At 42.1% G+C, this 13,058-nt stretch overlaps 1 protein-coding gene and 1 long non-coding RNA gene across 9 annotated transcripts in view; one reads left to right on the top strand and one right to left on the bottom strand.

The window, feature by feature from the left end:
• LOC140338956 (uncharacterized) overlaps nt 1-1,419 on the top strand; it is a 46,358-nt gene extending 44,939 nt beyond the window's left edge. For all 8 annotated transcript variants that reach the window (XM_072423304.1, XM_072423305.1, XM_072423309.1 and 5 more), the window contains one exon: nt 365-1,419. In XM_072423304.1, coding sequence (XP_072279405.1) covers nt 365-1,320 — 956 coding nt within the window. In that variant the 3' untranslated portion in view covers nt 1,321-1,419. The remainder of the gene's footprint in view (nt 1-364) is intronic.
• Nucleotides 1,420-2,515: 1,096 nt separating this feature from the next.
• On the bottom strand, nt 2,516-12,719 carry LOC140339180 (uncharacterized). Its single transcript, XR_011922401.1, has 2 exons — nt 11,769-12,719; nt 2,516-3,650 (listed from the first exon to the last, which is right to left on the bottom strand). It is a non-coding gene; the product is annotated as an uncharacterized lncRNA (long non-coding RNA).
• Nucleotides 12,720-13,058: the final 339 nt, after the last annotated feature.

Below are 13,058 nucleotides of genomic sequence, written 5' to 3'. Positions count from 1 at the left end.
GGGGGGGGGTTCAGTATGTTCCCTGTGGGGAGTCAGCCATCAGCCGCTATTAGACTCCGACTCTCCTCCTCACATTTCATTGTGTGTCACCAAGCCAAGAGATGTGACCAGTTTCCTCCTACACACACACAGTACAGGGTGCTTCACTCTCATCTTGGTGCATGGATCCTGGAAACACCAGGGATACTCAGAGAGATGTCAAAGGTAAGGATAAGGAACAAGGACATATGATGATTTAGGAGGAGGAAGTTCCCCAAGTGATCAGTACAAGTAGGTGATAAGCACTATATCCAGAGAAGAGTCGCAGATTCTTTGATCGTTATATTTATCTGTTCTCTTCCTCTTCATTCTTTATTTCCTCCAGGGGAAAGTACCATAAAGGTAGAGACATTTCCCTGTTCAAAGTGCATCCAAAGTTTTACGAAGGAAGAGGAGCTCATCTCCCACCAGAAAATTCACACAGAGGAAAAGATGTATCCATGTCCTGAATGTGGGAGACGTTTCAATGAGAAAGCAAAGCTATTGGTGCACAAAATGAAGCACACTGAGAAGAAGCCATTCACCTGCTCCCAGTGTGGGCTGTCTTTTAGCGATCAGTCCTACCTTCTCAGCCATCAGAAAATTCACACAGGTGATTTGTACACTTGTGCCGAATGCGGTGATATATTTACTGAGGAGTCCTACCTCCTTCGGCATCAGAGGGCACACACCGGGAAGAAGGTCTTCTGCTGTTTGGAATGTGGAAAGAGTTTTTCCATGGAGTTAACTCTCAAAAAACATAAACTGGTTCATCAGGGGGAGAAGCCGTATCCTTGTGACATCTGTGGGAAATCCTTTCAATGGAAGCGCAGCCGTACGATCCACCTATATAAACACCAGAAGCGTTTCTCCTGTTCAATTTGTGGAAAAAGCTTCATATCCAATTATTCTGCCCTCCGACATCAGAAGACTCACAGCGTGGAGGGACCGTTCACATGCTCGGAGTGTGGCAAGGGCTTTGTAGACAAATCGCTACTCAGGGCGCACTGGAAGTCACACCCGGAGTTGGAGATGAAGATGTATGCCTGCTCCGACTGTGGTCAGTGTTTCGGACGCAAGGCTGAACTCTTTACCCACCAAAGATTCCACACAGCCAAAACGCCCCACACCTGCTCTTTCTGTGGGAGATGTTTCATAAACAAGAGTTTGTTACTGAGGCACCAGAGCAGACTTGGCAGTGAGATGGTATTTGTGTGTTCTGAATGTGGAAAGTCTTTCCCTGGGAGGAGCTGCCTCATGTACCACAGGAGCCAGCACACAGACGGGAAGCCAGCCAAGTGAGGGCAAAGAAAAGGCGGGGTAGGGTCACCATATTTGTGTAATTAACAGGAACACTGTGATTGGTAAATTTTAAATAAACTTCTTTTTTGAACGTAAAAATGTTTGTGATTTATTTATGTATCAAAACCCGATTGGATCTTACAGCTACCCCTTCCTACCCAGTTTGTTCTAGGGAATATCAAGCAGCTAACCATGTGACCTAGGCAAATCATTTGGTGGTGATCTTTATTAGTCTTTGGTAACATGTGCCTTGTAGACAAGCCCCGATTTTCTGATCATCTGTGACATATCTGTGGTATGTCCTAAGTCTCTTGCCATCTCCCGTAACATGTCCCCAGTTTTTTGCTATTTCCAATTGTAATTTTTTCAGTCATTGGTCATCTCTCAAAGCATGTTCCCAGTCTCTGGCCATATTCCATATTATGTTCCTAGTCTCTACCCAACTGCCAAAGCATGTCCTCATTTTCTGGCCATAACCCGTAACACATCCCTAGTTTCTGGCCATCTCCCTTAGCATGTCCCCAGTTTTGGCCATCTTCTGTAATATGTTCCGTTTCCCCGGCCATCTTTTATAATATGTTTCCAGTCTCTGGCCACCTCCTAAAGCATGTCTCCAGACTTTGGCCATCTTTGTATTTTGTTTACACTCTCTGGCCATCTCCCATAGCATGTCCCCAGTCTTTAGCCATATCCCGTAGCATGTCCCCAATCTCTGGCCATCCCCATAAGCATATCCCAATTTTCTGGCCATGTCCAATGGCACAGCTCTATTCTCTTACCATCTCCCGTAGTTAGTTTGCAGTCTCTGACCATCTCTTGAAGCATGTCCCCAATTTCTGATCATCTCCCGCAGTATATTTGCAGTCTCTTGCCATCTTCACAACACATCCCCAACTCCTGAAAATTTCCTGTAGTACCTTTTCAGTACCTGATCGTGACCCAAAGCATGTCCTAATCTCTGGCCACCTCCCGTAGTACATCCCCAATCTTACATCATGTAAATCTTGTTGTCTTATAACCCCTCACTCCTGGACTCCCCTGTTCTCTTCATTTTATCTAATCAATAAAACTTAACCTACAAAGAATATGTCTTAACCACGTGATACTTCCCAGATCTCAAAAAGCCAGAGCCACTGCTAGAGGGAGGCTGTTTGTGAGAGGAAGAAATGTTCTTAGTACAAGGGTTTGTCAGCCATTTTTTTTTTGTAGTACAATTTATTCATTTTTAGTTTTCATTCAAATTAAAGAGATTTCTGCATGATAGATTTTGATCATGATACAATGTAATCTTACTATTATAAAAACAATAGGATAGTAATGGACTTTGCCAGTGCCTATGTGATAGCCCTTAAATGTCCGTAGTGCAGGAGGCACAGTGGCCATTTTGTTTTTACACCAATATGTTGTTTTTCCAGCAGTTATATTTCTTTATGCAACAGTCTTGCCTAACAGTGCAGACATCCCCATTTTTGTACAAAGCTGATTCAGAAGTTGTATGTTACATAGGTACTCTAGATAATAAAGTTTGAGGACCATCTTCTGGTAATCCACATAGACCTCCCTCAGGTGTCTCTGATATTCTGTGTTATTGGTGGAGGCCGCATAGAGTGGCGATTACAGACTACATTAAAGAGACCGTCTGGGCGTGTGATTTCTGGAGCGTGTGGAATGATCATAATTAGGATTTCTAAAGAACATAAAGCTGGTTTTGTGGTAAAGCACCTCGCTTTACTTCCCACACATTGACTAGATAACTATATTGTATTGGTCTCTGTTTTCTGACCCCTCAGGGAATGGACTCTGCATGACCTCTGAAGGCACCAAGACCACCAAAGAAAGTCCTTTAAAAGAAAGTAAAATTCATCTGACCAGGCCACCTTCTTCCATTGCTTCATGGTCCAGTTCTGATACTCATGTGCCCATTTTGGGTACCTTTGGAGGCAGGCTGAGGTCCGAATGAGCACTCTACACAACATTATGTGTTCGGACATGTTTCAAACATGTCCAACATTAGGTTTTTCAGCAATTTATGCTGTAGTAGGTCTTCTGAGGGAGTGGACCAGATGGGCCGGCCTTCCCTTCCTAGATGCATCAGTTAGCCTTGGACTTCTAAAACCTCATCACCAATTGTCCTTCCTTGGCCCACGTTTGGTAGGTACTAACCACTGTATACCAGGATTACCGCAAGACCCAGCATTTTGCAGATGGTAGATGATCTCCAGAGCGAGGTCTAATATGGTCACAGTCATGTGCCTCTGCTCCACCTCCATCCTCAAGGCTGGTGTATAATCCACTTTTTGTTGTAATGGAGAAAACCACAAGACAAAACCCTGGAAATTAAGAAAAAAAAGAGAAACCAATGTTTACATACAAAATAAGCTTGGGTGTCCAAACAGAGAGACCCGATAACAATGACTAAGAGGGGGTATTATGAGCTCCTCATCTGGGGTCACTAGGAGGTCATAGGTTACACTGCCACCTTAGTTGTACGTAGACCCTTCTTGCTCAGGTCCCTTTGGGACATTTGATGTCAGTCTATAGGCCAGAGAGAGATCTAGTAGGATAGAGGTGCCCAGACATGCCAGCAGAAACAAAAAGTAGATCCCATTTTGCCAAACTGTCCAACCAATGGAAGTTCTTGCAGGTCAATCCTCTTAGGCTGCGGTGCACAGACCCTAAATGGTCACCGGATTTGGCTCATCATGCTCATATCCATGCTCATATCTCCTAAATACTGGTTTAAGTGGTTTTATCCCTAAAAATAAAGGGTAGAAGTTTCCAGAGGTAAATATTTTACACCCAGAAACGCTACTAGTAAGTGGTTGAACACTAACGCCGCAAAATATCCTCCTCCAACATACTGCATGACAAATGCTGCATATTTTTACTTTATATAAAAATTAGGCACTACCCGCTCCTTGTCAGTTTTAAACAGCAAGGTCTGGTGAAAGCTGAAGAGGTTTCTGTTTTTGGCATCTATCAGGACTACCACAAAATGGCTGACACCTCAGCTTTCAAGATAAAACATTTTTTAAATATCACTGTTAACCCCTCAAGCTGTCAATTAACTCAAATTTTACCGTACTCTATACCCCAAGTTACATAAATAGCATAAAAATAATTTGCAGAAGTAAACCAACTTGAAAAGGTGGACCTCAACAAAATGACTACCAAGCTCAATGCAGACCAATAATAACCCCAGGAAGCTCGGCCTCTAATGCTTGCCTAATTACCAGAGGGGAAAAGACTAAGCTCCGCCCATTCACCTGATACTTCCCTCTGCAAAAGCAACAAGGTTACTTGGCAACTGGAAGTGTGTTAACCACACTGCGGAACTGAAGGAGTTTTTTCTGGGTTTTTTGGCAATGGTGCAGACGAGGTGATATGACCAAGCAGTGCGAGGACCATCTTGGTAGACGGTTTATCTAATAATATGATCTCCTCACTGATAAATCATGTGTATCTAGGGGAGGGTGTGTAGTTTTGGGATATATCCCCATTTTGGTGTATGGAATAACTCAGATGGGGCTCTGCAACATTGCTGGTGTTCTTCATGAATGTGGCGAACACATTGGAGATCCTCAGGGGTGGGCACCAACCTAAACTGTTTTATTAACATTTCTCTAGAAAGATGATCCTCGGGGCCGGGAACCAATCTGGACAGTTTTATGGAAACATGTCATAAAGATGGTCCCCAGGGGCGTATACTAATCTGAATATTCGTATGAGAAAATGTCAGAAAGATGGTCCTCATGGGTGGGGACCAACCAGGAAACTTCTTTACTCAATATCCTTTTACCACTGCTAAACTTTGCTCACCTATATATTACCACAGTTTTTCCCTCTGGAGCCATTGTTAATAATAATATTATTAATAATATTAATAAACCAGATTTATATAGCGCAAACATATTATACAGCGCTGTACATTAAATAATGGTTGCAAATGACAGAGACAGAAAATGACACAAGAGAAGGAGAGGACCCTACCCCGAAGAGCTTACAATCTAGGAGGTGGGGCAAGTATCACACAATAGGAGGGGGAAATGGAATGGTGGGAAGTAATGAAGGTTTAGGAGACAGAAGAAAATGGGTAGGCGAGTATGAAAAAGTGGGTTTTGAGTGCTCCTTTAAATGAACAGAAAGTAGGAGCAAGCCGAATAGCACGAGGAAGACCATTCCAGAGAGTCGGGGCAGCTCTAAAAAAAAAAAGTCTTGGAGTATGTGAGGAGGTTATGAGTGAGGAAGTGATTAGTAGGTCACATCATTAGGATGCAGAGCTGTACCAGGATTTTAGATATGTTAGTTATCTTTACTAACAATCCAGCCCAGCCTAGTGCTGTGCAGGACTCTATAGCCCTTACCATACAGCTTTTCCAACAAAGTCCGTGTCTTTACCCACCGTTCCCCTTGGCCCTCCTCCCAGCTCACCAGCCCAGACCGAGCCACAGTAATAAGCAGGCTGGGAGTTTATATCCCCAGCCTAATTTCCAGGAAGGGCTTCAGCTGGGAAAATTATACTTGATCATACCCAGGCCTCTTTAGCTCCCCCACCTGGCCAAGAAGCTCATTTATCTGGTGGTCCCATATTATGGCCCTCCACCTTCATCTCTAAAACTTGGGCAACAATGACAATAATATTCTAGAAGTCACCAGTGAGATAATTAAGCTGCTAACGGGATAGGTGAGCGGTGCCGGGAATTCTGGGAGATTATTATGGGATGTGTCTGGATGGTGACTGTATCATTGTGTGTCAGGTTCCTATAAGGTGTCAGGATCTCACTGTCTATTTCTCCATGGAGGAGTGGGAATATTTAGAAGGACACAAGGACCTCTACAAGGACGTCATGATGGAGGACCACCAGACCCTCACATCACTGGGTAAGAGGAGACTTTATTGTAAAGGAGAGAGCAGTACGGAGGATAGATCCCCCATCATCTGATAAACACATAGAGACAATGTATTCAGTCAGTGTGTGTGTTTCCTACAGATGGATCCAGTAATGGGAACCCACCAGAGAGATGTCCCCGTCCTCTGTATTCCCCACACCAAGGTCAGGAGATCCCTCAGGAGGATCAGGTAGATGGAATCTGTTGTTGTAAATTCCCCTATGGTTAGTAGAATATGTACTATCTGTCTATATGTCTGGTCTTATCGAATGTCAATGAGATTGATCCAGAGAGGTGAAAATAGATGTTGGAGATGTGATGGGTGATAATCGGTGTAAGGAGGTGGAAATCGCCCCAGAGATCAGCAGAGGTACAGTAAGTAATAAAAACTTATTCCAGAAAAGAGTCCCATATTGTCATTGTTCTGTCACATCTTCCAGAAACATTTAGACATCTGAAACAGAGAGCCTCAGTGAAGTCAAGGGTATGATTTTAGGGGTAAAAACACAGCTCAACAAAAAAAATAATTTTTCACTTGCTATGGCTTTTTCAATATATTTAGTGTATTTCAGGTCTGCTGAATCCAGAAATGACATCAGTTTCATTGAATTGGCTCTAGTTCTTGTGATACAGGAATCAAAATAGACGACTTTACCAACAACATATGTTAACACATCATATTATTATCAATCTTTATTTACACCGATGTTTTGCATTTTATATAGTAAATGTAGCATTATTTCCATTAATCGTTATTTGCCTTCTTTTTATTCATTCATTTTCTTTTTTTTACAGAAATATGAGTTCTTCAAGAAAAAGTTGTTTAAATGACCCTAATGTATTTTGCTACATTTGTGGTGAATATTCTCAGCAAAAACAGAGATGAAACATTACAGAATTTGTGAAACAAGCATATCTTGCATATATTGGTATTAAACTGGGGACCAAGATAAGTATTGAGCTCCCCATATGGTATGCAGAACTTGTGTAGAGTGTCTACGTCAGTAGAAAAATGGAAAACTAAAAAGTTTGAAATTTGTATACCTATGGTATGGCGAGAGCCCAAAGATCCTCATAATGATTGTTATTTGTGTGCCGTGAATGTAAAAGGTTTCAATCATTACAAGAAAAACAAGTGGGAGTACGGTGATATGGAATCAGCAAGACGACCTGTGCCGCATGGTGCTGATGTTCCCATAGCAGTGTTCAGTCCCCGATATTCCTGTATCCGACATGGAGGATATACAGGGAGTGTAATCCAGGAGTTAGCAGTGAATATGAAGTGAATATGTGTCATCAAACCAGCAGTTCTCCCAAGAAGATCTCAATGATTTATTACGTAACCTAAGTCTTTCAGACAACTTTTAGCATCCAGGCTAAGACAAAAGAGACCGGAGGTTACAATAACAGTTTATAGGACAAGAGAGGTGACACTCCGACCATATTTCAGTGAAGATGGAGACTTTGTGTACTGTTGTAACATCCCTGGACTACTAGCCCATATGGGAGTACCAGAATACCGAGCAGAAGACTGGCGGCTTTTCATAGACAGTTCCACTCCAAGTTTGAAATCTGTTTTACTGCATAATGGCAACTGCTATGCATCAATTCCAATTGGTCATTCAAACAAACTTGAAGAAGAATATGAAAATATCAAAATGGTCTTACAAAGCTTTGCTACATGAACACCAATGGTCCATATATGTTGATTTAAAAATGGTGAACTTCCTACTTGGACAGCAAAGTGGATACACAAAGTACCCATGTTTTATCTGCTTGTGGGATAGTAGAGCAAAGCAGGATCACTGGAAAAAAGTAACATGGCCTCCAAGGGAAAACATGATAAAAGGTGCAGCAAACATCATTAATGAGCCAATAATTGACTAAGAAAAAATCATTCTCCCTCCACTACACATAAAGTTGGGATTAATGAAGCAATTTGTTAGCAGTTTGAGCTCTGAACAAGGACGGTGATTGCTTCAAATACATTTGTAGATTCTTCCCTGGATTGAGTACTGAAAAATTAAAAGCAGAAATCCTTGATGGACCCCAGATTCGGAACCCGATAAATGATTCAAATTTCACAAATTACATGACTGATACTGAAGCTTCTGCCTGGCACAGCTATGTCATGGTTGTCAGGAACTTCTTGGGTAACCCTAAAGCACAAAATTATGAGGAACTGGTACAAAAATTGCTCTTAGCAATAGCCATTAGCTCCATAGCCATTTGCAAAAATTTCCAGAAAACCTTGGCGATTTTAGTGAGGAACAAGGGGAGAGGTTCCATCAAGATATAAAGGTGATGGAAGAAAGGTATCAGATGGGATAGACACATGATGGCAGACTACTGCTGGAGCCGTCAACGTGATTGTCCTGATTATCAGCATACAAAGAAAATCATACAAAGTTTTTCAATGACGTCCTTGTGATTAGTTCTGTAAATATACTGAATATCTATTAGAATTAGAATTATAGAATATATTGACATTAAGTATTTCAAAAATGTAATTTTGTATACGTAGACATATGTAGTTTAATTTTGCCTAATTTTCATGTTTCATTCGTTTTCCTTGAAGTTAATATTGAGGTCATTATTTCAAAAACTAGAGCCAATCTAGCAAAACCAATTTCATATTTGGAATCTGTGCATCAAACCTAAAATGACTTTAATCTGTTTGGCAAGAAAATGTTTGTTGACCAGTGAAATTAGTGTAAGGGGTTCAAGTTTAGTTCCCGTGTCAGGGTGTTGTTCATATTTTAGGTGATTAGGTTAGCATCAGGGTTGGAGTAGTTCAGTGTTTAGTTATGTTTCTGGGTCAAATTCATGTTTTTCAGTTGTGACTATTACAGATGTTAGAATTTGCAGATTTACTGTCAGCTCATGAATCTTCTCAGTATAGACATCAGTAAAAACCACACCAAGGGTTTCAACACCCTTCTGTACTTCACCTAAAGCTCAAAAAAGTTTGGACTTTATGTAAAGTTTAAGTGTTTTTTTTTTTTAAGATGAAGGATATCACAGTAACAATATGGAACAATTTTGATTATTATATTAATCTTACTATTATTGCGTCAACATTGTACGCAGTGCTGTACATTGAATAGGGGTAGCATATGACAGACAGTTACAGACAGTGACACAGGAGGAGAAGAGAACCCTGCCCCAAAGAGCTTACAATCTAGGAGATGGGGGATGTATCACACAATAGGAGGGGAGATATGTAGTGAGGGGTTTAAGAGACAAAAGAAGATGGGTAGGCAAGTCTAAAACAGTGTGTTTTGAGTGCTCTTTTAAATGAGCAGAAGGTAGGAGCAAGCCGAATTGGATGAAGAAGACCATTCCAGAGAGTCAGGGCAGCTCTAGTATAGTCTTGGAGCCGTGCGTGTGATGAGGTTATGAGTGAGGAAGTCAGTTGTAGGTTATTAGATCAGCGAAGAGAGTGCCTAGGGGAGTTTTTTTCTTCCAGGTCAGAAAGGTAGGTTGGACAAGAGCTGTTTTAAAGACAAAGCACAGGAGCTTGAATTTGATTCTTAGGTGAAATGGAAGAGAACTACAAAGAGAGGCAGCAGCAAGAGCGGTTGGGAGGATGTATGAGTCTGGCTTCAGCATTCATAATAGATTGTAGAGGTGAGAGTCAGGTTAGTGGAATACCTGAAGAGAGATGATAAGAGCGTGTACAAGAAGTTTTGTGGTTTCTGGGGACAGGTACGGGGCGGATTTTGGACCTGGAAATGTTGTGAATATGGGGGGTAAATGAGAGGACAGAATCGATGATGATGCCAAGACAACGCGCCTGAGGGGAAGGGCAAATAACTGTGTTGTTAACCCTTAGGAATATGTCAGGAGAAGATTTGGAATTTGAGGGGGGGATGATGATGATGAGTTCCCCTTTATCCAGGTTTCAGGAATGGGTCAGACATCCATGATGAGATGGCTGACAGGCAGCATGAGACCTTATCCAGGACTGAGGGAGACAGGTCAGGGGTGGACAGATAAATTTGGGTGTCATCAGCATACAGATGGCACTGTAAGCCAAAGGAGGATATGAGACTACCGAGAGAGGAGGTGTACAGAGAAAAGAGAACCGGTCCAAGAACAGACCCTTGGGGAACACCAACATGGAGGAGAGAGGGGGAGGAGGAATTACCATGGAAAGAAACTTGAAAGGAGCGGTCAGACAGGTACGAAGAGACAGCAGTGTCATTGATACCAATGGAGCGCAAGGTTTGGATTAGAAGGAGGTGATCAACAGTGTCAAATGCAGAGGAAAATAAAGAGGAGGAGGGAAAGGTTGCCTTGAGACTTAGCTTTGTGGAGGCCACTTTAGTAAGGGCTGTTTTGGTGCAATAGGCAGCTTCGAAGCCAGACTGGAGGAGGTCAAGGAAAGAGTTGCTACTCAGGTAATCAGTCTTTTGAAGACAAGGCGTTCAAGGAGAAACATATGGCAGATGGGGCGGTAGCTAGAAGGTAGGGAGGGGTCTAGTGAGGGTTTTTTCAGGATAGGGAGAATAATGGCATATTTAAAAGCAGAGGGGTAGATACCAGTAGAGAGGGAAAGGTTGAATAGTTGTGTTAGGGTGGGCGCCAGGTTGGAGGAATGGGCACGGAGTAGATCAGGGGGAATTGGGACAGGTAGTAGATGGAGATGATGAGAAAAGAGAGGAGACTTCATCCACAGTAACAGGGGTCGTAGAGAACAGCAACAATAAGGGGTAGGGGCGGAAAAGAGGTAGTGGACTTCAAAGAAGGTGAAAATGAGAGGAGGTGGGGTAGGGGGAACCCTGTATGTACAGGGAAAGGGGGTAGGAACTTATAGGTAGTAGGGATAGTAATGAGGTTAGGAGGAGAGTGAATGCTAGTGGGAGGGTAGGGAAGAGAGAAGCTGTGAGGGGGACCAGGGTTGGGTGAGATGTCACCAGCAAGTAGTAACAGAGAGAAAAGGTGCAGAAATACAGACAGAGAAAGCAGGGGAGTGAAGGGGCAAACATAGAAGGGGTTAATAGACTGGGGGGAGGAAAGGGTATAGAGCAAGCAAAGAGAGTGCAGGGTGAGCGATACATATTAACAGGTAATTGTGAGTCATTGGAGTACATAATGCAGTGTTCCGTCACATCTACAGATAGTGGAGAGAAGATGACATGGGTCATCTAAGGAACCTCTCTAGTTCTGCTAACTTTCCATGTTCAGAGTGTGGGAAATGTTTCATGTGTAAGTCTCTCCTTACAGAACACATAAAAAGTCATTCAGGTGAGAAGCTCTTTTTCTGTTCTATCTGTGGAAGGTTATTCAATTGCAAACCCCAAGTTCTTACACACGAGCAAATCTATACACTAAAGCCATACAAATGTAAAGCGTTTGGAAAGCACTTTTCAACTTTCAAGGCACCAGAGAATTCACACTGTGCAATATCCATTTTCCTGTTCACAATGTGGAAAAGGTGTGTCAGCTCTGGAGAACCTCAAAATGTGCATGCGGCGAGGAAGCCACGTTCATGTTTTTAGTGTGGGAAATGTTTTTCCAAGAAATCAATATTGCTTCATCATGCAAAATCTCACCTAGAGGTGAAGGCATATCCTTGTTCAGAATGTGGGAAATCATTTGGTCATCCATCTGTTCCATTTAAAGATTAAAGGATTCACACAGGGGAAAGGCTTTATTCCTGTTCTGAGTGTGGGAAATGCTTCACACACCCGTCCTCACTCATTGTTCATCAGAGGTGTATTTGTATTCCATTTAAGGAGTCTCTTGTGGACCACCTGAAAACCTACACAGGAGAGAAGTCATATTCATGTCATATGGAAAGAGTTTTGCAACCAAGTCATCTATTCTTGTTCATTGTAAAAGCCATAATGGGAAAAGACTGTGTTCGTGTCCTGAATGTGGAAAGAGTTTCCCGAACAAAGTTCGGCTTAACATTCACTGCTGAAGTCACACAGGGAGGAACCATATTCATGTTCTGAATGTGGTAAGTGCTTCATTAAAAACCTCTCCAAAGGATTCACACTGGAGTGAAGCCCTATTGGTGTTCCCAGTGTGGGAAAAGTTTCACAAGAAGACAAAACCTTGCTTAGCACGAATAAGCACACAGTAAGGAACATTTGGCATTTAGAGTTGTAACTAGTAATAAACAGGAAAGTGGTCCCTAGTGATGCCAGACCTTCCTTCTACAAAGAGAGACCTCCATTATCCTAAATTGTGTATAGTGTAATTTTGAAGGCCCAATGATAACTTCTCAGTTTGGTCTGCTGAGTTAGTGGACGAACTGCTCTGTGCTAAATATACATTTATAACAACATGTTCATCCAATGAAACTCATCTCCATCATTGGGAAGATCCTTGTTGCTCATCATGTTCATCCACTGACCCTTATCTACACCAATTAGAAGGTCACCATTGATCGTCATGTTCATTCACTGCCCCCTATCTTCATCATTCGGAACTTCCGCATTATTTGTCCATCCACAGTATTTGGATGTAATGGATGTTCATAAAGCCAGGACATAATACACCTGCAGACCAAACCAGAGATATGATGTGATATACACTCATTAACCACATGAATAAAGCTTCCTATAAAAATATATTTAGAGGTCAATGTTTATATCAGAAATATATCAGCTGGAGTTACTACATTTATCTAAACAAGGTCTTCAAATGTTTCCTGTGAATGGTCATACAAGGGGACCTAATGTACTGGTTGGCTGACCAAACTGAATATAAAAATGACTCCTATGTTAGGGTGCGTACACACGTGCAATCATTGTCATTGCAAAGGATCTTTCACTATCCTTTCCAACTACTAAGGGCTGCACGATGCATGAATGAGCTCTGTACATTCTGCACCT

The sequence above is a fragment of the Pyxicephalus adspersus genome, chromosome 10, assembly GCF_032062135.1.
Source record: "Pyxicephalus adspersus chromosome 10, UCB_Pads_2.0, whole genome shotgun sequence".
In the NCBI taxonomy this organism is placed as follows: domain Eukaryota; kingdom Metazoa; phylum Chordata; class Amphibia; order Anura; family Pyxicephalidae; genus Pyxicephalus; species Pyxicephalus adspersus.
The sequence above is the reverse complement of the archived record's forward strand: the minus strand, read 5'-3'. Positions and strand labels throughout refer to the sequence as shown.